Below are 23,730 nucleotides of genomic sequence, written 5' to 3'. Positions count from 1 at the left end.
TGCTAGGAGTCTTCATACTCACCGGGAGATTAGTCTCCTATCTACTGCTATACTGACGCTCTGCTTCTTCTTTATGGCTTCCTTTCATGAAAAGTGTCACGGACACAACTAGTGTCCGCCTCCTAATGTCTGTGCGAGATTTTGAACAGACACTGACAGTAGTGTGAACACTCCCTAACAGTCACCTTATGACATTCTCTTAATATTCATTATCATCCTATAATGGAAAACAGCAACGGATATTAAAGTAGTAGAAATTGCACCAAATTACAACACTTGCTTGACCTGCCCAAATGCCAGATTTAACGCCAATTGAACATTTATGGTTACAGATGGGATGCCAGATTAAGCCATCTACAGGTGTGCAGGATCCACTGGTCAAACTGCAACATCAACTATGGGCAAGTCTTCTGCAGCATACCATATGGAACCTTTATGCCTGGAGGCTTTTTTTAGTTGATTTCGCTCTAATTGTAATCATTCACACACAAAGTTTCATTTGATCCCAACAACTCCTTCTTTGTTTGATTTAATTTTTTTTGCTAAGGAGCGTTAGTCCCAGATCATTTTATATATAAAATAGTGAACTCAGAGAAAAAAGATAGTTTTTATTACTTAGGTCCTATTTATAGATGCATTCAGGATTCAGTTTGAGGAGTCCTTTGGGGATCCCAAAACATAAACCTATACGTATAAAAAACAACCACCTAAGGGAATCTGCGGACCTCATATGATATAATAGGGTCCGTGTAGTTTCCACACAAAACATGTGGAGAGAAATGTGCTGCTGCACGCTGCGGTTTTGAAAATCGCAGCATGTCAATTATACCCACAGAAACACTGGCGGTTTCCCCATAAGTATAATTTTAACAAAAAATCCATATAGGAAAACGCTGCAAACTGTTTAAAGCGCTGCAGGAAGAACCACAATGCGTTACCGAGATGCACTGCCATCACGTTTTTTTCCCGCAGCGCTTTTTTTTTGCTGCAGAACATCACCATGGGGCCTTAGCCTAAGGTGGATACTAAAAACATTTCCGCACATAGAGGCCTGTAAGGCAAGCCCTGTACATATTCATACTTTATCTATGCACTATATACTGTATATAGAGCACTAAAGAAGCTGACACAGCACGGCATATACCGTAGATAAGAAATAATGCACCTGCAAGGATCACAGCTATGTCGTTCAGGTGATTCTGTAAAGCAACATACCGGTTTGAAGGCTGCCTAGGGTCGGCTGAGATAGTGTGTACGGTGCCCTGGACGACTGCACACTGACGAACCATACACAGAAAACGCGCCAAGACTTCAACCCAAGTTCCACCCCCTATAGAGAACGTCATCGCGCTTGGCGCCAGTTCTCAAAATACGCATGCGCGCCAGACAACTATCCGGCGGAAGCAGAGAACGTCGATGGAGAATTCTATGGTCCAGTGTCTTCATTCCGTCACTTCCCATTGGTCCAAATTATTGACGTCACGAGTGCCATATTTAGTACTGGAAGGAAATGGCAATAGCATCTGTGTTTGGTATTGGGAAGTTTGCCCTCTTTGTATGTGTTGTGTGGCGGCCATCTTTTGGTTGGTAAACGGTGGAACATCTTCTGTAAGGTTTGTGGTGAAGTTTGTATTCGTTATTTGGCTGGCATGTACTCCATTGTAGAATGCGATTCCTTGGTGTGATATCGCAGGGTTGTGAGGATTCTTCTAGCTGGAATTATCAGCTTATTGACAGGTAGCTGCACCGCCATACTGTCATATGTGGAGCAAAGTGACTACTGGAAACTAATGTAGTGATGAGGGATTTCTTCCAGCATCTGTGCTAATACAGTAGTGTGGTGAGGTGTGTGTCAGCTATGGCGAGAATCCAGCAGTCTGCAGTGACAAGCTATTATAAGGGAAGATGTGAGAGCCCATCTAAAGTGAATGGAAGAGGATTAGCTAATCTCATGTGAAGTCTTAATAAACAGGCAGTGTTTCAACATGCAACAGATCAAATCCCTGGAAAATGTCATATATTTGACATAATATTATATACAGTTACATTTCTAAATTTCCATACACCTCAACCACATTCATTAAATCTCAATTTTCTCATTTTCTGGCATTTCATCCTAGTGCACATGCCTTCTCCTAGGTCAGTAACATCACTGCTATGGTTCAGGAACGTGATGATAGACTGTTTGATGGACACTGTCCTAGTAGCATGGGGTAGACACAATGAAAGATTCTCAACTGCTGAGCAAAGATTACATTTCTGAAAAAAAGGTGCTCATAACACTTGATTTCCAGTGTGTGTGTTTATATATATACAAACACATAATCTATCGCAGGAAAATGATGAAACTAGGGATTTGATCAAATCCTGGAACATGTTAAAATAATAACTCTGTTGGGTCATTTCCCTAAAGAAAGTAAGTGATTTGATCAAATCCCTGAACTGTTTTAGTGAAATGATGAAATAACACAAGTCAGGACTCGCACAGCTCTATGTTTCGCTTGTTACCACTCCCCCTTTACCTCACTGCTCCCCTCTGGCATCCGTGCCGGCCACGGACCGCATTTCTGACATGACGTACACGAAAAATGGGTTCATATATACTGTAGAAAACAAAATCAAACTCTGACCGAATTGTTGTCCACTGAATAGGGGACAACTGGATGATCAGTAGTGGTCCATCCACAGGGATGAGCATCCAGGACTCTTACACTGCCATATGAATGGAGTGGTGGTTGGCATGTGTGCCCACTGTATCCTGGAAATACTGCTGGCTGAGTAAATGACTTGGTGATCACTTGCAGTCCTGTACAGAATGACTAGAGTAGGAGAGCCAAGAAAAGCCCTTTGATAACACTTGCATAATATATCTCATGTATTTTTATTAAGAACTAGAGGGAGGACCCGGCTTCGCACGGGTATATTACAATTTATGTTTGTGTACTGGCCCCATAAGAATTGTCCAATTTTGCACTGGTGTATTTTGTATGTGGTTTGTGTGTATGTCCATAAGCGTAATGTGATTATGTGTATCTCATTTTGGATGTCAGTGAAAAACCTGTGATCAGTTGTTATGGATACCTGGAGTAAAGCTGTATCTAATCCTTCCCCGTGTAGTACTGTGTTTAGATGCAAGTGTCTAATTCTTGTTGGTGTGGTACTTTGTGCAGATGCACATATCTAATCCTCCCCATGTGATATTGTGTGAAGAGGCGCGTATCTAATCCTCCAGTAAGTGAAACTGTGTGCAGACGAGCGTATCTAATGACTCTGGCGTGTGGTACTGTGTGCAGATGCGCATATCTAATCCTCCCCCATGTGGAACTGTGTGCTGAGACGCGTATCTAATTCTCTGGCATGTGGTACTGTATGCAGAGGCCTGTATCTAATCCTCCCTTGTGGTACTGTGTTCAGATGCACGTATCTAATCCTCCCCTGTTTGGTATTGTGTGAAGAGGCGCGTATCTAATCCTCCTCCGTGTGATACTGTGTGCTGAGACGCGTATCTAATTCTCTGGCTTGTGGTACTGTGTGCAGAGGCATGTATCTAATCCTCCAAAGTGTGATACTGTGTGCACACGTATCTAATCCTCCCCTGTGTGGTACTGTGTGAAGAGTCGCGTATCTAATCCTACTGCATGTGGTACTGTGTGCAGACGCGTGTATCTAATCCTCCCCCATGTGGTACTGTGTGTAGACGCACGTATCTAATCCTACGGCATGTGGTACTGTGTGCAGACGCGTGTATCTAATCCTATGGCGTGTACAACTGTGTGAAGACACGTGTATCTAATCCTCCCCTGTGTGGTATTGTGTGAAGAGGTGTGTATCTAATCCTACAGTGTGTGGAACTGTGTGTAGACTCATGTATCCAATCCCCCAGCATGTGGTACTGTGTGCAGACGCGCGTATATAATCCTATGGCATGTGGTACTGTGTGTAGACGCGCGTATCTAATCCTCCCCCATGTGGTACTGTGTGCTGAGACGCGTATCTAATTCTCTGGCTTGTGGTACTGTGTGCAGAGGCATGTATCTAATCCTCCAAAGTGAGGTACTGTGTGCACACACACGTATCTAATCTTTCCCTGTGTGGTATTGTGTGAAGAGGTGCGTATCTAATCCTTCGGCGTGTGGAACTGTGTGTAGACGCGCGTATCTAATCCTACTGCATGTGGTACTGTGTGAAGACGCGTGTATCTAATCCTATGGCGTGTACAAATGTGTGCAGACGCGCGTATCTAATCCTCTGGAGTGTGGAACTGTGTGTAGACCCCTGTATCTAATCCTTTGGTATGTGGAACCGTGTGCAGATGTACGTATCAAATCCTTCAGTGTGTGGAACTGTGTGCAGAAGCGCGTATTTAATTCTCTGGTTTGTGGGACTGTGTGCAGACCCGTGTATCTAATCCTCTGGCATGTGATACTGTGTGCTGATCTGTGTATCTAATCCTCTGATGTGTGTATCTCAGTTTGGATATCAGTGTTGTATTGTGCATGTGGAGTGACCATGTGTATTGCAGTTGGAATATGAGTGAAAGTCTTGCAGGTTTGTATTGGCTAAGGGGGGGGGCACTGTGTTTGGAATGCTGTATCTCAGCAACAGTACGTCCGAGCGAGTTGGAGTCTCGTCTTAAACCTTCCCGGATATCTGAAGTATCTCTGTACCAAATTTGGTGAAGATCGGTCCAGTCGTTTGGTTCGCATTAGAGCACAGACAGACAGACAGAAATTCATTTTTATAATATAGGGAGATATTTTGCCATAGAACGTGGAAACAGAACAGTAAAAAGTAAGGTCACATTCTAGAAAAACACTGTCTAATAATAAGCAGATATGTGGGTAAGTGAAGAGACTTCCTTTACAGCGATAAGTAGCAGAAAGTGCAGGAAATACGGGTACCGCATAAGTGCTAGGAAAGGGTGATATAACACAGTGAGACAAGAAGCAGTTCATAGCCCCATAGACCCACACCCATAAAAACTTGTATAGGTTGTTCGACAATTGACAGTTATATGTTATATTTCTTAGGACGCCCCTACGATGCCAGTGTCATGTGCCGCCTCAGGCTGCAAATCAAGGTATACTCTGGAGGCCAGAGAGAAAGGAATAACATTTCACAGGTAACTGGGATTTTCTGCAGAGCCTTAAAATCAGGAATAGTGCCCAATAGCAAACATGGAATTGATCCCAATGCCACCAGGAACACCAACCTCAGAGAGAGTTCAGCAGATAGGGGGCTTGTCAAAAATTGGGCAATTAATTATGGGGTCCCATTCCACCACTAACCCCTTCCAGCAGCAAGTGAGTTTAGGTCATGAAATGGTTGTGAATGTTCTGGTTTCCAATCAACAACTATGTCTTTTCCTCAATTCCATGGCCTTTCTATGATCTTCCTCCAAATTGCATTCTTCTCTTTCATCGTGCAAAGTAATGAGCAACTGCAGGCGCCAATAAGTGGAAGGGGAACTGACTGTTTAAACCCATAGGAAGTGCAAATCCTGCTACCCTTATAGTAACACTCTGTGGTGGTCAATTCCAATAGGCTTTGTGGGTGCATCCTTTGAGTAGCTGGATGCTCTATTTCATAGGTATATACAACATCATAAATGCGTTTGGCTATTATGTGTCCTCAATAATATGCAACATGCTGTCCCACAGTTTACACGTGCTCGGCACATTATGTAAATGCAAAGCACCAGAATTATATACTATAGCCTCTCTGCCTCAGCCTGGATGAGCTTTGGGGAGTGTAGCAGCAGGGAAAAACATGACATTGGTCAGAGCACATCACATAGCTCTTCAGGTCCACCATAGGAAGAGCTTGCCCACTTAAAGAGAAAATGAACATTTACAAAAATCATAAAGAAGGGCTGGGCCTAAAAAGCAAGTGAGACCGAATGTTCCTGGCTCTACTACAGCTAATACAGGCTTCAGCTGCTAGGATCTTCATTTTAGTATTTTTTTGAAAACTAATAATTTAAAAAAATAAAGAAATTTCTTTGTTGTAGCATGTTATTTTGTCTGTGATCTATTAAAGGTTTCCCAGATCAAATCCTGCCTTGCTGGATAAATGGTGTCGTGCTATGAAAAGAGCAACAAGCACGGGTGAGTTATGGATGCCTTCAAGATACCAGCGACTGTGTAGCCTTCACTTTCAGCAAAGTTGCTTTGACACTACCGGGCAGACAAAACGCTTAAGGGATGATGTCATACCCAGCATATTTAATTTTCCAGAAGACACACAGGTAAATGCGCCTTTCTTCGATTTGGGGCACAATCATTTTAAATTGTTTTCTTGTTACATTATCTGCACCATTAACAATAATATTCTTTTATCTAAAGCATTTCCGGCATGAACAGCGGGATTCTGAGTTATACAGAAAACAATAGTAGGATACAATCCAACAGCCTATTCTGTCCCTATTCTTAGAATATGCTGGCATAAATGGTATCTCTATTATGATTTCCTAAATTTAATCACGTTACACGACCCATAAAAGGTGCAGCTTTGGGCAACAGAAATATAGTAGAAGTTATACTAGAAAATTTCCATAACAATGTATTTCCATAATGTATAAGAAACAGTGGCTGCAAATGCTTCATTTTAAAGAATACCAATTATATATTAAAGGGATCCTATCATTTAAACACTATTTTTTCTAGGTGCCACGTCGAAATAGCCTTAAGAAAGGCTATTCGTCTCCTACCTTTCGTTGTCTTCTCCGTGCCGCCGTTTGCCTACAATCCCTGTTCTTGTCGGTATACAAATTAGCTCTCTCGCAGCACTGGGGGCGTCCCCAATGTTGTAAGAGAACTCTCTCCAGCGCCGCCTCCATCTTTTTCAGGAGCGTCCTCTTCAGCCTCTTCTTCCAGCGGTGGCTTGTAACTTCTAGGCCCCGGGCCTTGGGCAGAGCAGACTGCGCATGCCCACAGGCCACGAGGAAATGGCCTCTTACGATACTGTGCAAGCCGCCATTTCCTCGTGGCCTGTGGGCCTGCGCAGTCTGCTCTGTCCAAGGCCCGAGGCCTAGAAGTTACAAGCCACCGCTGGAAGAAGAGGCTGAATATGACGCTCTTGACGAAGATGGAGGCGGCGCTGGAGAGAGTTCTCTCACAGCATTGGGGACGCCCCCAGTTCTGTTTGAGCTTTGGGGACCGTCCCCAGTGCTGCGAGAGAGCTAATTTGCATACCAACAAGAACCGGGATTGTAGGCGAAGGGCGGCGCGGAGAAGACGACAAAAGGTAGGAGACGAATAGCCTTTCTTAAGGCTATTCCGACGTGGTACCTAGAAAAAATAGTGTGTGAATGATCGGATCCCTTTAAATTATGAGTTAACCATTGATGCAGCTTTCATATTTTTCCATTTTAAATGTAATTATTGTTTTATTAGAAGGCTGAAGTGTCTGAAAATAAAATTTTAGAGACATCTGCACCACCAAGCAATGATGTTCTTATAGTAACTGAAGTTGAAAATGGAGCACCAGATGTGGTTAATATTCCTTTTAACACAGATGCTAGTGTGTACTACCAAGCACAGTTACAGGTATGTGAATATTAGTTGGCTTCTGAAATACGGGAATATTAAGATTTTTCCATTGTACATCTATTTGGCATCAAGAAAATCTGTCACTAAACCATCCCTTTTAAAGGGGTTCTCCCATCTCAGAGTATAAGCCAGATAAGCCAGGCTGTATGCAGTGTCTGCTTCTCACTTCCTGTATTTCTTCTCCCCCTTCTGAACCTGATATAGAATACTTAAGCAGAGCAGATAATATGCAGATTCTTGTACAGAACAGACTCTGTGTTGTCTGTGCGTTTACTTACAGACTACCAGTATAAGCCTTGTAAGCTACCAGTATAGATAGGATCCTTGAGACGGGACAACCCTTTTAATAAAGGTGACAATTCCATCCCCAGATAACGGTGAACAGGTAAGTGCTTTTATACTTGGGGCTTAAAACATCCCCCTATATCCAAGTTGGAGATCAGTCACAAAGTATGAGGTGTGTGTGCATAAAGTTGAATCATTGTATAAGTGAAAAGATCCTCAACTTCCCAACATACTTTACCTTTTCAATATCTCATTATTTCCAGATTTATTTTGTGGTCAATGAATGAGAACACGTGCCCATTCAGGCTGTAAACCTGTACATAACTATTCGTGTATAAAGTATTAATCAGTTTTTTGCCTGTTATGTCAAAGTAAAGTATAATAGCTCTTGATGGATTCTCTAGTATTTTTGCTCCATTGATAAACATATTTTCATATATGTTATTTTCAGACGAATAATTAATTATTTTTTTTAAATATTTTAGCATTTATGTTGTTTTCTAGGATCATCTGTACTTTATTCCGGATATTGATACCCTAAAAAAGAAGCTTCAAGCTTCAGAAGATTCAAGAGTGCAAAAAGAGAAGGAACTTAGGAATGCAAAAGACAGAGAAAAGCGATTACGACAGACGTGCCTTAGTATATATCGGGAGCTTATCAAAAGAAACTTGCTGAGCTCTGAGCTTCTTGATATTCTTCAACCTTATGAAGGTAACAGCCAACATCTGAAAAAGTTATCATTAAAAAAAAATAATACACTAAACCTAACATAACCTCCTGTTGAAATTATTTAAAATAGTGTTGGTTAGAAATTGTAAACCTGTAAAACTGTTTTGCTTTGAGTTGCACTGATATATTTCTTTTGTAGTGGTCTCTCTGAGCTCAGTTTTAAAGGAAATTTGCTTATGGATACTAAGTTAAATAACAGCATAGGGCTCGTTCACATCTGCGCCCGATCTCCGTCTGTCGGATTTCCGTCTTCTGCAGAAAGAAGACGGAAACCCGACAGACCTTGTCAAGCCGTCAGCGCCGGTGAGCGTTTTGTGCTCTCCGCAGCGAAACCGTTTTTTTTTTTTTAACCGGACACAAAGTCCTGCATGTCCGACTTTGTGTCCGATTTTAAAAAATGGTCTCACCGCGGGGAGCATAAGACGCTGACCGGCGCTCACGGCCGGACACTTTTCAAACCCATTCAAATGAATGGGCTTGAAAAATTACTGCAGGTTTCCGACTCCTGTCCAGTTTCAGACAGGAAACAGAAACCTGCATAACGGAGACCCGGGCACAGGTGTGAACACACCCATATAAAGGATTTAGAAGCAATTTTGGTGACTCCCTCTAAGAAGCAAATTAAAATATTACTCTAGTTCCTATTGTCACTGTGGGGGAGATTTATTTAGCAAAATGCTCACAAATTTTGACATACAAGCCACAATAAATCATCAAAAGATTCACACATAAATTGTTACGTTTCTTGACTAGACATCCCGTTGGAACTTTTCAAAAAGCCTGAATCAGAATACTCTGCCCAGCAGCGCATGTTTTCTTTGACTTTGCAATTGAATGATCCTCTGGCGTATAAGTACCTGAGGAAGGAAACTAAACTACCACTGCCAGGGCCAAGAAGAATTAGACAGTAAGTACAAAATAAAAAGGCACTGTTCATACTATTGTAGTATATAGTATTACAAGAGAACTACAAGATCTGCACTAATCTATTATGCGACATATCCCTCTGCATTTGATTTATAACATTGAATTGCAACATTCTGTGGTATTCTTTTCAACAAGCAATACAAACTGGAAAAATAGCAGTGTGAGCTCCCCCTTAAAGCCACCTTTGGGTCACAGTCTCGCATCTCGAGAATGGGGCCACTCTTATGCCCTTCGTATAGCCAAAAATACTAAGATGAGAATACACTTTTAAGTTTGTGATACTCATATGTTACCTTTAGCCAACTGGTAGATGATGCATGAGCAAATTCAGTGGGTGTGGTGCAGAATGTTGCCTCTTCATACAACATGATGACCATTTGCATTACGTAACATTGTTATGCTATTACTGTCTGACTGACTGCTGTATATGCATATAATTTTAGGTGGTTGAAGTCCAATCAGGGAGGCCCTGGAATTAATTCTCTAGTCCTGAAAGCATTAATACAGAAGAAACAAACTCACCCGCAGTTGTACAGCCAGGTGTCTCTTGCTTTGGGTACGTTTTCGATTCAGCAAAGTGTTGCTTATGACTCACATAAAAATGAACCTGTGGGTTTTGTGAACTTTGGCAAAGTAGGGGCTGGAAGTGGAAGCCACGATGTGGCTAATGAAGTCCTGATGTTCACTCTAAGTGGAGTAGTTGGTCACTGGAACATCCCTATCGCTTATTTTTGTGTTAAAACATTGACCTCACAAGCACAAAAACAACTTCTTGTTCATGTTTTGCACGAATTGTGTGAGAACAGTTTTGAAGTGGTTGCTGTGTCAATGGATAGACATCCTCTTAATGAAGAAATGTGCACTATACTTGGCTGTGCATTTACAGATCCCTGGGAGCTTCAGACTCACTTCTCCTTGCCCAATAGAGATTATAGGCACTATGTTGTGTTTGATGTGGGCAATGAAATGCAGACAATCACCCATATGATAGAAGAGCTTGGTTCCATCTTGAGCCCAGAAGGAATAATTACTTGGCAGTATATCACAGACTTAATGAACCTACCCAGAATAATTCCTCTAATGGGAGATCTGAAGCTTGTGAAGATGACACTGCTGTGTAACAAGCTGAGTGAAACTGTTGCAAATGCACTGCAGTTTATTCAGGAATTAAATGCTGAAAATGTTCATGGTACTCAGGCCATCATCAACTTTATTCAGGTATGTCTGGTAATACTTTATTCATTATTTTTCTTAAAAGAATTGTAATTTCTCACCTATTTCACTGGGGACACAGCACCATGGGTATTAGCCTGACCGTTAGGAGACTGACACTAGGAGATGAAAATAAACCTGTTGGCTCTGCTTCTAGGCTATATCCCTCTCACAGACCCTGTGCTTACTCAGTTTTAACCTAGTGTCCGTAGGAGGCAGACACAAACTGACTCTGGTCTTTCACCATTTTTATTTTTCTTTCAGGTGCAGGGGGGTCTTCACTGTGTATGCCCCTGTGGGCGCAGCGCTCACTTACAGCATCTGGCCTTACACAGGGGTCTCCTTTTAGAGGATGACACCCCCCCATCCTCTAACGGCGCCCTGGTTCTTTCTTGCCACGTTGGAACTATTGTAGGGACCGTCCACTCCCTGGGGGATCCATGGGACCCCCTCTTCTGGCTCTCTGTACTTTTTTTTAAGCCCACCACAATTCTACTCTAGTCTCCAGTCCCGTCATTTACCAGGATTTTCTGGCTTTTGGCTATGCCTGGGGCCATCCAGTTGGCCAGGGGGCTGCCATGGTAAACATCCCGCCCACCCTGAAGTCCTGAGCCTGCCAATTTCTGAAGGGAGGGTCTTTGCTATCCTCAGAATCACTTTTTTTTTCTCATGATGGGACAGTTTCCTGACAGTTTTCTCTGCTCCTTGGAAAGCACCTCTGTGCAGCTGTTTCTGTAGCAGTTGATGAGCCGCAATATTCCAATGGTCTGGAAGGCTAACCCTCCGGGTTATCCCTAATTTCCCTGAGTCTCCTCCGCCATGTCCTCCTGTGAAGATCCAACTCGCCCCTTGATGCCCTTTTCGTTCCGTCACATTTTTTTATGTGTGCCTGCTGAAATAAAAATTTGTCATGCAGACAGCCTGAGCTCATATGCTCTCTCTGCCTTAGTTAGTTCAGAAACCTCCTGGCCTGTCTGCTGTTCAGCAATTCCTGGATTGGGCAATCTCCCTCTCCCAGGTTATAGGTGACCTTGCCAGACTTAACCAGTCTGTGGTGGAAACTTTGGAATGGATGCTGTCCCAGGTGGCCGTTTAGTCAACGGTTTTAGGCATCTCCCCCAGGCACCCTTGTATTTCCCGTTCAAGCTTCAGGAGCCGTCCTTTCAAAAGTTTTACCAGATCCATTCTGTGGACTCTGCCGATGCCAGCTTAGCTTGTAAGGTTCTGCAAAAGGCTGTGCGCTATGTGATTCACATGGCCATGTAATTCCCACCTTCTAGAACTGCTTTAGGACATCCCATGTTGCTGTGTCCCCCAGTGAAATAGGTGAGAAAGAGGGAGTTTTGTAATTCCTGTAAACTCCTTTTCTTGTTGCTTTCACTGGGAGACAGATTGTGTTTTTTTTTCTGTTGTTTCTGCCTGAGCTGTTTTGCTTCTTTTCGGATTCATGACATTTTGGTGACTGTTGGTTCCATGATCTTATTTTTTTTTTTTCTCTCTCTCTCTCCTACTCCTGTGGTACAAACTGAGTAAGCACAGTGTCTGTGAGAGAGTTATGATCCAGAGGTGAAGCCAACAGGTTTTTTTTTTTTTTTTTTTTTTTTTATTTCCTAATGTCAGTCTCCTAGTAGCCAGGCTAATACCTATGGTGCTCTGTCCCCCAGTGAAAACAACAAGAAAAGGATTATGTGGCAGGTACACAACTCTCTCTTTTTCCAACGTTAAGGGGCATTCGCATCTTAGACATTTATGGATATATCGTCACACCATATGTGTCTAGAATAAGAATATACCTTTAAGGAAGACCTTTCACCACCTCCATCAATTTCACTTCTTAGCATCTGTTAATAGGTGCTGCTCCACTGATTCTAATGCAGATGGAATTTTTTCTCTAGCCTCCACTGTTTCCAATCAATCAATTGCAAACGTGTTTGAAAAAAACAAGAAAGGACATAAGGCTGTCCTTTATCCAAAGTCTTTGGCAAGTGCAGTACATTGCCTGATGGCATCACAGTGCACACAGAAGTGCTGCTTATACTAGTAACATGTACAGGTAGTCCTCGGGTTACGACGTTTCATGGTTACGACTAGAGATGAGCGAGTAGTATTCGATCAAGTACTATCGCTATTCTCAGTAAAGAGTCGATTCAGAACCAGTGTTGATTTGCCGAATGCTATACAGTGTATAGCATTCGGCAAATCAATACTGGTTCTGCAGCAGGCTCGTCCTTGCTAGTCAGGAGAGCTGGCAGCTTGCGGTTACGAGGGAGCGGACTTAGAAATGCATTGACCAGCATTGATTGGCCAGTGTACAGCATTTGGTCAATCAACGCTGGTTCTGCCGGAGGCTTGTCTGTGAGGAGGCAGAGTCTAAGATCGGATCACAGCAGTCTCCATTGTGGTCCGATATTAGACTCTGCCTCCTCACAGATGCCGCGTAGGAACGGATCAACATCGTAAGTTGAGGACTACCTGTATTGTGCTTCCAGATACACTGTGTACAGCATGTACAATGTACAACATTTGCTAAAAACTTTCGGAAACATGAGCAAGGACAGAGGGCTGTCTTTCATCTTGTGGTAGGTGGACATAGGCTGGAATTGGGGTCAGTTCATTTTATATTTATAAAACTCAGAATATCCCAGCAACAGGGCAGTAATCTGCAATAAAAAAAAAACTATTTGTATAACCTGGTCTCAAGTCATGCAAGGTACTGTCTTTATCTTTGTGTGCAATTTTGGCCTGACAGACTCCCTTTAAGTAGAACATCAGGCACCAAAACTGCGCCTGTTGCACAGGAATGGTGGGGGTTTAGAGAAACAAATAAAATCCAACTTCGCTATAATCAGTGAAGCAAGGTCTATTAAAATATTCTATGAATTTGAACTGGTGTAGGAGGTGAAAGGTCCTCTTTAACGGAAACCTGCCAGGTGTGTTTTCCACCCAGCACATCCTGCATCAAGTAATGACCTGCCCTATGATGCCCCTTATAAGGCTTTCTGCTGCTGAAAAGTCAGGTAATAAGCTTTTAGAACTTACTTTATGCAGTCATTGCTCTAAATCATACCCTATGCAGCATGCCTGACATGTCCCTCATTGTCGGAGGTCAGCCTGATATCCCACCTAACTGTCAGCCCTCTCGGGGTATGACTTAGCGTAATGACTGCATGACTTGGTGAAGCCGTTTCCTTTATCCTATGACTAGTTAAGGTAAATTTGCATTCTAGAGTTATAAAAGAGACTTTTCAGCAGCTAACACCCTAATGAGGGGTACCATAGAAAAAGTCATTACTTGTTGATACATATGCTGGGGTCAGCTTTGGGTGGAAAAACTACCTATCTACCCAAAGTCACGCCTTATAACTGTAAGCCTTGATACTTTAATATGGAGCCCTTTATAGAGATTGAATTTTACAACTGTTCGATGGTGACTGTGTTCTCTGGCCTGGCCTACTCTTTGTTAGAATTTACTTATTAGTATGTTTCCTAAGGTACTATTTTATGTTTTTATTTGTAGGTTATAGGTAGACTATTTGATATCTACAATAGCAGCAGTGTAAGACTGCAAAATGACAAAGGCCCCATAAACCACAATAACTTAGAGCAAAAACTGCAAGTCCTGCAAGAAACTCGCGAGTACTTATTGACTCTTACAACATGCGACAATGACTTCCTTTTCCAAACCTCGAGGTAAAAACATTCAAGTAAGATAATATTTTGAATTAAATTTCAGTTTTATTTTCTGTTGATGTAACATGAAAAGTTGAAATAAAATGCACGTTGATGTCCTTGTCTCAAAGATTTAATTGGCGCAAAGAGAAGTAGTAAATCCAGTTGTGTGTGTCCTTAGCTTGATGCTTCTTTATCCTCATAGGGCTGGGTGTATTGTCGGTCTCCTGGTGAATATTGCTTCGCTCAGTGAGTTGTTACCTCGCCTACTCATGGATCATGACTACATCACTACTTATAGGTTCAGGACCACTTACCTCAGAGAGTGCATTGACTGTATTAGAAGCACAGGTAATGTTTCATACTTGGTTTGTCTGGTCAAAGCTAAAGCTGAGCTGTGGTACAGCCTTAACTGTTGCCAAAGTCGCTATACAGATAGGGCATACAATGCCCATGCAGATGAGATTTTTCTAAATCCAAATTGCTGCAGTGGCATTATTATATTTTCATGCTCTTATGGGCATCAGTTTCATCTAATTTAAGATAAATGCAATAATTTTATTTTAAAACCACAAATTGCCATTTGCAAAGTGGAGTTGTCTGAGGATTAGGGTAAGAACTATCTTATCTTTACTAAATGTTTCTAGGAGTATTCCCCTCTTATTTTTGCTAATAGATACTATAACTTTATGTTCATTTATGATCCAACCTCTGGCACCCCCAACAGGGCCGCCGATAGGCCAGTACTACTGCTACTGGCGTCAGGGGCCCGGCCAAATTTAAAAATGGGGGGGCCCGGTTTTGGCCCGCCACCGTGTGCCGGCCCCCTGGCGCCGACAGCAGTCATTGTATGTCCTGTTTCACATACGCTCCTCGCTTTGCCGCTGCCGCCTCTCTCGCTGACACAGCCTCTCTCGCTGACACAGATGCGGCTGAGCCGGAACCCGGCTCAGCCGCATATGTGTCAGCAAGAGAGGCGGCAAAGCGAGGAGCTGACACAGGTCAGCTCCTCACTTCAGCCGCATATGCGTCAGCGGCGAAGTGAGGAGCTGACACAGGTGAGCTCCTCGCTTCACCGCTGCCGCCGGCTACCCGGCAGTGTAGACGCGATGTGATGACGTCACATCGCGTCTACAACTGTGCGCCAGTAAGAGAGATAGGCGCGCAGAGAGCAGCGGGGAAACGAAGGAGAAGGTAAGTGTAATGTGGAACGTGAAACTGGGGGCAGATGAAGGAGAGGACGGCATGACACTGGGGGCAGAGATGGAGGGGACATGAATCTGGGGGCAGAGATGGAGGGACATGACACTGGGGGCAGAGATGGAGGGGACATGAATCTGGGGGCAGAGATGGAGGGGACATGAATCTGGGGGCAGAGATGGAGGGGACATGAATCTGGGGGCAGAGATGGAGGGACATGACACTGGGGGCAGAGATGGAGGGGACATGAATCTGGGGGCAGAGATGGAGGGGACATGAATCTGGGGGCAGAGATGGAGGGCACATGAATCTGGGGGCAGAGATGGGGGGACATGAATCTGGGGGCAGAGATGGAGGGGACATGAATCTGGGGGCAGAGATGGAGGGGACATTAATCTGGGGGCAGAGATGGGGGGACATGAATCTGGGGGAAGAGATGTGGGGACCTGAATCTGTGGGCAGAAATGGAGGGGACATGAATCTGGGGGCAGATGAAGGGTGTATATGAAGCTGGGGGAGAGACGGAGGGGGGACATATAATTTACGGGTGACTGTAGGAGGATTATACAGTGTGCGGGCAAATGGAAAATTAATGAGTGGGCGGAGTTAACATAACAGTGGGTGGGGCTAAATTTCGCGCCGCACATTTTGTCCCTCTTTTGGTTCTTCAAAAGTTGGGAGGTATGGGTACAGGGGGCAATGGGAAGATGTTAGAAGGGGGGGGGGTTGTTGCAGCACTGCGGAGAGGGAATTGGGGCAATAATATATGTTTAGCTGGAGAACTACAAGGCACACAATACCTCCAAAGGTATGTGTGCTTTGTATTAATAATGATGTAGGCTGCTATGCTACTAGCATAGCAGCCTGTTTGGGGGTGGGACTTTCACTTTAAAGGAGTATTCACGTTGCGTTTTTGGCCTCCCTTGCCGGGATACGTTGGTAACCAGTCACAATCAGCTCCCCACTTATCCCTGCACGGAGAACTGCAGGCCCCCCTTTTTTTTTAATGGCCAGTTCTTCGTGCAGAGATAAGTTGACAGCTGATTCTGACTGGTTACCAACGTATCCCGGCAAGGGAGGCCAAAAACACAATGTGAAAAAGCCGAGGATTTATTAGGAGGGCTCTTATAGATGGTGTTGGCTCTCTATAGGCGCTGTCACACGTAGCAGATTTTACCTGCAAATAGAATCTGATTAAGCCTTGTAATGCTGCTAAATAAAGGGAAATGTAATACAGAATTGGTATGTCGCAAAATAAGGTAGTTTTAAAATGGCGGGATGGGGGGGCCCAGACACTTAGGCTGTATGGGGCCCCAAAATTCCTGATGGCGGCCCTGACCCCCAATAATTTTTCCTCCGTTTAGGTTCAGCTTTGCCAACACATGGCAAAATCTACTTGGGTTGGTGACCCACACTTTAGTTCTTTGTTGTACAATGAGAGGGTATGCCAAGGTGAAACACTTCTTAGGCCTTAGAATTTATTCTTATTCTTTTTTCCCAACTTTCATTTTAGGTGATTCATATGGAAGACCTACAGCGCTTGACGTAAATGATAAAATAGAGAAGCTGTTGTCACAATGTGGATTTCTTGATTCGAATATGGAGAATAACCTGAGCTTTCTACAAACAAGCACAGGCCATAGTTTGACTGGTTCCCTGCAGCATATTTCTTATCCATTTGAAGATAACAGTATTAAACTTTCCTGTCATGTCTACCAATCCCGCTTGTTGGACGTGACACTTCAGAATTCTGAAATGTACATGGCAGGCTGGGTTGTAAGAGAAGTCTTTAAGCAACTGTCCTGTAATAAGTGCAGATGGGCTCTAGTAAGCAGCAATGCCCCACAGGATTTTACAAGTGCTTATCACTTATTACAAGTTAATGGAGGTATTGCTCATTTTGTACCGTCAAATGGAACAGTCCGAACCATTCAAACAGCAGAAAAGGAACTGTGTTATATACTGAAATATAGTAGATGTAAACGCAGGATATCTGCTCTGAGACTGCAACACCATATACTGTCTACACTGGGACCAATGGATATTTTTGACCTGGAGGAACACATAACACAGACTGAGCTGGGCATTGACAATCATCACTTTCAGCTATTGCGTTTGTTGACATCTGTATATTATGCACTAAGAGAACCCTATATTAATAGTATAAAACAGGCTTATCAACAGAGACAACTTGTGAACCAGACTCTAACCAGACCGTTTGAGCTTTACTTCACTTCATATTTGGTGTCCACATGACATTGTCAGACAGCAGCTTGAGCCTCTTTATTCTAGTGTCAAGAATATTGCCACCCTTTTGGGCATAGTCCTGATACCTAGAGAATTTAGTGCAGCAAAAGATGTATTTCACCATACCCCATTGATTTGAAGAAAAACATATACGTGACTGGATGTGTAGGCTCTGTAACAGGATGTACCGCACATTGTCTCTTTGATGGGTGCCAGTGAGAAGGCCCTTGACAGCCATCGAAAGAATTGTAGAAAAACTACAAAAGTTTTATTCAAGTATCAAATAGGTAGAATCCAGGCAATAAGTTTATAATAATAACAGATTCTGTCTCCTAAGGGATAGTTCACACTACTGTTACTAATATCCGTTGTTGTCTTCTGTCATACAATGACAGCAATGGACATTAGCTGTCACATAGAATGTTTACAGACTGATTCTTTGTCCGTTCACATTGACAATATTGTAAAACAAGCTAGAAACGTCATATTTGTTTACTTTTGTAATGGAAGATAAAGTTGTGTATGCAGTACTACATTAGTGTCAATGGGAACGGACACAGAATCAGTCTGTGATCACTAAAGTCAGTTGCTATCTTGCTATGATGGAAGACAGCAACGGACATTAATAATGGTAGTGTGACCTCTCCTTAAACATTTCAGTCTAACCAACATTTGTCAATAGCGACTCTGTAGAGAAACAAAACTGGACCTGGGCCAGAGTAGTGTCTAAGACTCCAATTTTGCTTTTCTACAGAGCTCCGATTAACAGAGGATGGTTAGACTGAAACATTTGGGAGTCAGACTCAGTTATTATGTTAAAATTATCGCTTACTTATGTGATACTTGAATAAAACTTGGTATCTTTTTGCAACATATTTGAATGCCGTGTAGGCTCTGTAAAAATATGTAACTACAAAATAAATTGCTATTAATGTTTTTTTTAAGTAATGTTTCCAACCTAACTGAGGAAACAATAATGTGTCATTTATGTAGTAAACTGTTATTTGTAGTAAATGGTGAGGCTTTGGATTTTGTACTTTTTTTATTTCTGTAGTGGCAGAATATTCTCTAATTTTTCACCTATTATTTTTAATAGGATTCCTATGTGCATAATAAAATAATTGTAGTTGATAACATGGAACCACAATATATTTTCTTAGAGGTATTTAGGAATTTAGATTTTTATTTATTTTTAAATCCCCATTTAAAAAAAGCAACAATTTAGTTTTGTTTTTCTACAGGACTGTTGTAAGGGTGTGGCTGCATATAAAGTAACTCTGCTGAATGCACGCTGTCTAACCGCAGTCTCCTCACAACTTCCTCATAAAGCCAAATACACATAAATGTATTCTATTCGGCAAACATAGTTCTTGTACGGGCAGTATTTCCCTTAAAGGGGTTATCCCACCTCAAGGATCCTGTCTATGCTTGTAGCTTATGTAAATTGAAGACTTTTCCTAAATATATTGCTGTAGAAATTCTGCTTTGTTTCCCTGGTATGTGAACTTATTCCTCCCAGCATTGCTTAACCCAGGACCTATAGGACAAGTGACACTACCTACTCACTGCTAATCGTTCAGCAAATTGCAGTTTGCTAATAAACCAGAGTCTGTCATCTCTCTCCGTAAAGCTGCAGGAAAATCTGTAACAACAAAAAAAGCTGCATTTCCGCAATGTGGGGCCCTAGCCTAAGGCCCCACACTGCAGAAATGCACCTTTTTTTTGTTGCGGATTTTGTTACGTTTTTTTAAGTCAACGCCAAGAATGGCTATGAAAGGAATAGGATATATAGAGGAAATTCTTATACTTCATCAACCTTCTACTCAGTCCACTCCTGGCTTTGACTCAAAAAACTGCAACAAAAAAAAAGCTGCGTTTCTGCAACGTGGGGCTTTAGGCTAAAGGTGCCAATCTCATTTGATGAAATATGAAAGGGCAAGATCCAGAGCTGTTAATATAAATTATAAGGGTCAGTGCGCACAGAGTTTTTTGACGCTGAATCCGCCTCAAAATCAGCCTCCAAAAAAAGCCTCCCAATAGAGTTCTGGTTATTAAAAAAAAATAATTGCCAGCCCTAGTATAGTATATACCGTATTTTGCGGACTATAAGAGGCACTGGACTATAAGACGCACCCAGGTTTTAGAGGAGAAAAATAGGGAAAAAAAAATTTCAGGCAAAAAATGGTAAAATATTTAATATATGGGAGTTGTAGTTTTGGAACAGCTGCAAGGCCACATTGACAGGTGACCCTGCAGCTGTACGGGGATGTATAGGGCGTTTTTTTTGTGGGGCCAGGTGTACTTTTTAGATATACCATTTTGGGAAATGTTTATTGCTTAGATCACCTTTTATTTAATTCAGAGGCAAAACAGAGAGAAAAACCCGGCAGTTTAGCACTTTTGATTTTGACGTTCACTGTACATAAAAATATTAGTAGACCGGGCATTTTCAGACACAGGGATACCTAAAGTGTATGTTTCACAGTAATGTTATACTTTTATATGTATTCTAGGGAAAGGAGGTGAACTTTTATTTATTTTATTTTTTATTATATTTTTTTGTGTTTTTTTTTTTTTTTTTACTATTTTAATATCTCCCGCCTAGGGGGCTTGAACCTGCAATCATTTGATTGCAAGTCCCATAGACGGTAATACAAGTGTATTGCCGTCTATAGGAGATTCTATACATTACTATCGCGGAGGGTCATAGACCAGCCGCGATAGTAATATATATCTATGACAAGCCTCGGAGCCTTCATTAGGCTCCCGGCTGTCATCGGAACAGGTCGGCTCCTGCGGCCTCGCCGTGCAGGAGCCGGCCTGCATCACTAAAGGTATGGGGCCGGTGGGGGGGGCTAACTGACTGCCGGGACCTGTGGAGGAGGAGCGGATTTGCAACATGGCCGCGCTACTGCCACCGCTGGTTTTCTTCAGCGGCAGTAGCGCGGCAATCTGCAGGCCCCGGCAGCTAAGACAGTCCCCGGCATCTGCTGTAATAGACCGGCGGATGCCAGGGAGTGTCTTAGCTGCCGGGGCCTGCAGTATTGTCACGCTCCTGCCGCTGAAGAAAACCAGCGGTGGCAGTAGCGTGGCAATCTGCAGGCCCCGGCAGCTAAGACACTCCCCGGCATCCGCCGGTCTATTACAGCAGATGCCGGGGACTGTCTTAGCTGCCGGGGCCTGCAGATTGTCACGCTCCTGCCGCTGAAGAAAACCAGCGGTGGCAGTAGCGCGGCCATGCTGCAAACCCACATTCAGACTATAAGACGCACCCTCATTTTCCTCCGAAATTTGGGGGGAAAAAAGTGCGTCTTATAGTCCGAAAAATACGGTAATACTGAACCAGCGATCAAAAGATCAGTTAAAGTCTCCTATTTGGTCAACAACAAAAAGTAAACACAAACTTTAAAAAATAAAAAAAATGTACATTTAAACTAAAAACATTATTTAACCCACAAGGTGAAAGGTCAGAAAAAAGGAACAAAACACCAGAAATAACATTTTTTTTGCAATCTTGCCTCACAAATTTTGAAATGAAAGGTGACCAAAAAAATCATATGTAGCCAAAAACGTACCAATATAAAGTAGAGATTGTCCCTTCAAAAAAGAAAAAAAAAAAAAGCCCTTAACCAAAAGAAACAGTCAACAGAAAAATACAATCATTATGCTTCCCAGAAGATGATAAAGTCAGCTTCACATTAATTTCTGGAAAATAAATTAATGCAGCACTCAAGGAGTAAAAATGCTCCCTATGTCCCTTGATAAATTCATTTAGGAGTGTATTTTACAAAATGGTCATATTTTGGAGGACAGTATTTTTTAATTTTACTTCAGAAATTCCACTTTATTGACACCACCGGGGCTATGCAAAACAACATAGTGTCTTTTCTAAGCCCTGTGATGTCCCCAAATAGCAGTTTACGCCTACATACACAACTTTTTTTTGTACCTGGGGTAACCTGCTCAAAATTGTAGGAGTTCATGTGTCTGTTGATACAAAGTGGGCACAATGGCATATTTTTAAACCCAATTTTAATTATTACTTTGCACACTAATTTTTGGGAAGCACTCTTGGGCTCAAAAGGCTCATTTTACCCTTTGATAAAGTCTTTAGCGGTGTAGTTTCTAAAATAGAGGTCATATTTTGGGGGACAGTTCTTTTTAACTTTACCTCAGAGCCTCTGAAATTGCCAGCTAATGCAGTGTGAATAACCAAATTAGGCCTCAAGTGGACATGGTGGTCTTTTGTTTCTGAGCTATTTTAAGGCAAAAGATTAGGACTGCATGTAATGAGTTTCCATAATTAGGAAGCCAAGCATAATAAATGGAGAGCTGACTTTTTAGTATGCCACAAGCTGGCCATGACATATTGGACACAGAAATAGCATATCTGGGAATATTTCAATTTAAACTTTGCATCATCTGTTTCACATTTCTTTTATAAAGCAATATCTGGGGTCAAATGATCATTACACCCCTTGATTTATTTTATTTAGGTCACTTCTCGGTACTACCCATTGCACTGGCACCTTAGGGGCTCTACAAATGGCAATTGAAAATGATGCTGCCCTCCAAAAACTTAATGGTGTTCCTCATCTTTTGTGACCTGCCTTGTGCTTAAACAGCAGTTCTCATCTGCTTTTGAGGTATTTCTCATATGCTTGTGAGGTTGTGCATTTTCTCCTTTGACACCTTCAGAAAACGAAAAAATTTTGGCTAAAGTGAATTTTTATTGGGGAAAAATAAAAAATTTTCATTTTCATGTCCCAATGTTAATAAAATCTGTGAAACAGCTGTGGTCAAAATGCTAACTATGCCCCCTTGATTTGATGTAATTCCCAAAATTATCAGTTTGGGGGGGGGTTTCCATTGTACTGCAAATGAGACATGGCACCTGAAAACTAGCGCTCCTTCCCTTCAGCATGTGTTGTGTGCGTCCCTGTTTAAGTTATAGGATTAAATGTCTGTATTACTGGAATTCTAATCTAAAAAGTTTTTTAAATCCCCTTCAGAACTGATGTGGTCCCTATAAAATTAATTTGGGAAATGTTCTTATAAATTTGGGCCTGTATGGCAACAGGCTGCTACTGCTACCATAAGGCTTTGGGCCTGTATGATAATGCCCCATACGTCTAGGCCATGTGACGTCTGGGATATTAGCATATAGGCCCGAAGCTGGCTAGGATTAACATCGGATCCCGGAGAGGTGAGTAAAACTGTTTATTATTTTCTCTCACCTCCCCTGGAGCTCCGATTATTATACTCGGGGGTCTGAAAAGAGCCCCCCCCCCGAGAGTATAATAATAGCGGCAGTGGGATCGCGGCTGGGGCTCGTTAGTTTTGAAAAATGGAGCCATCTCCTTAAGGGGTTAAAGATTGAATGTTTGATATAGTTTCTCAGTGGTGGCTGGCTCCCAAGTTCAACAAAGCTGCTACCAAATGTGTATGTAATAATACTAGGAAAACTGTAAGAGCTCCAGGAAGGCATATGGCCACGTCTTCTTCCTTTTTTCAGAGACTGCAAATTGACTATTAGTTACAGATGGAGGGACAGTATAAATACGTTTTTTTCTGTGGGATCTCTTTTCAGGATGGCCCAAAGCCTGGCTTGTAGGAAAGGCTGCAGCTGCGAAAATACTAGCAGAGATGGTGGGTCGATAAGGGGTCCCAGAAACATTGTGAACGATTGAGGAAATCCAATAGGGCAGGGATATAAGGTATGGAAAGAGTCGTTTACACTCCCTTTGAAACTAAAAATTGGGGGAAGGTGAAACGATTAAATTGTTGTTGAGGTTGTCCCATTATGCTTATCCCCCTTTCCTTGAAGAAAACTTAAAGGGGTTGTCCCGTCACAAGGATCCTATCTATAATGCTTGTAAATGTGAATGTAAGACTTTTCCTAAATACATT

At 42.4% G+C, this 23,730-nt stretch overlaps 1 protein-coding gene across 1 annotated transcript; it reads left to right on the top strand.

Annotated features, from left to right (window-relative positions):
• The first annotated feature begins 1,569 nt into the window (after window positions 1-1,569).
• THAP9 (THAP domain containing 9) lies at window positions 1,570-18,794 on the top strand. The gene is made up of 10 exons (XM_075274026.1): window positions 1,570-1,613; window positions 5,031-5,122; window positions 6,040-6,247; window positions 7,395-7,547; window positions 8,340-8,547; window positions 9,319-9,472; window positions 9,936-10,710; window positions 14,222-14,394; window positions 14,579-14,724; window positions 17,087-18,794. The coding sequence occupies exons 2-10, from the start codon at window positions 5,043-5,045 to the stop codon at window positions 17,827-17,829; spliced, it is 2,640 nt and encodes an 879-aa protein (XP_075130127.1). The 5' UTR covers window positions 1,570-1,613; window positions 5,031-5,042; the 3' UTR covers window positions 17,830-18,794.
• Window positions 18,795-23,730: the final 4,936 nt, after the last annotated feature.

Source organism: Leptodactylus fuscus, chromosome 5, assembly GCF_031893055.1.
Source record: "Leptodactylus fuscus isolate aLepFus1 chromosome 5, aLepFus1.hap2, whole genome shotgun sequence".
Taxonomy (NCBI): domain Eukaryota; kingdom Metazoa; phylum Chordata; class Amphibia; order Anura; family Leptodactylidae; genus Leptodactylus; species Leptodactylus fuscus.
This window is presented reverse-complemented; position numbering and strand designations above follow the sequence as displayed.

Excerpts from the sequence above, each read along its gene's own strand:
- THAP9 (XM_075274026.1), top strand. The coding sequence starts at position 5,043 with ATGCCAGTGTCATGTGCCGCCTCAGGCTGCAAATCAAGGTATACTCTG. Across the intron at positions 6,248-7,394 it reads ATTTTCCAGAAGACACACAG|AAGGCTGAAGTGTCTGAAAA; the intron begins GTAAATGCGCCT and ends TTGTTTTATTAG. Across the intron at positions 14,725-17,086 it reads TGACTGTATTAGAAGCACAG|GTGATTCATATGGAAGACCT; the intron begins GTAATGTTTCAT and ends CTTTCATTTTAG.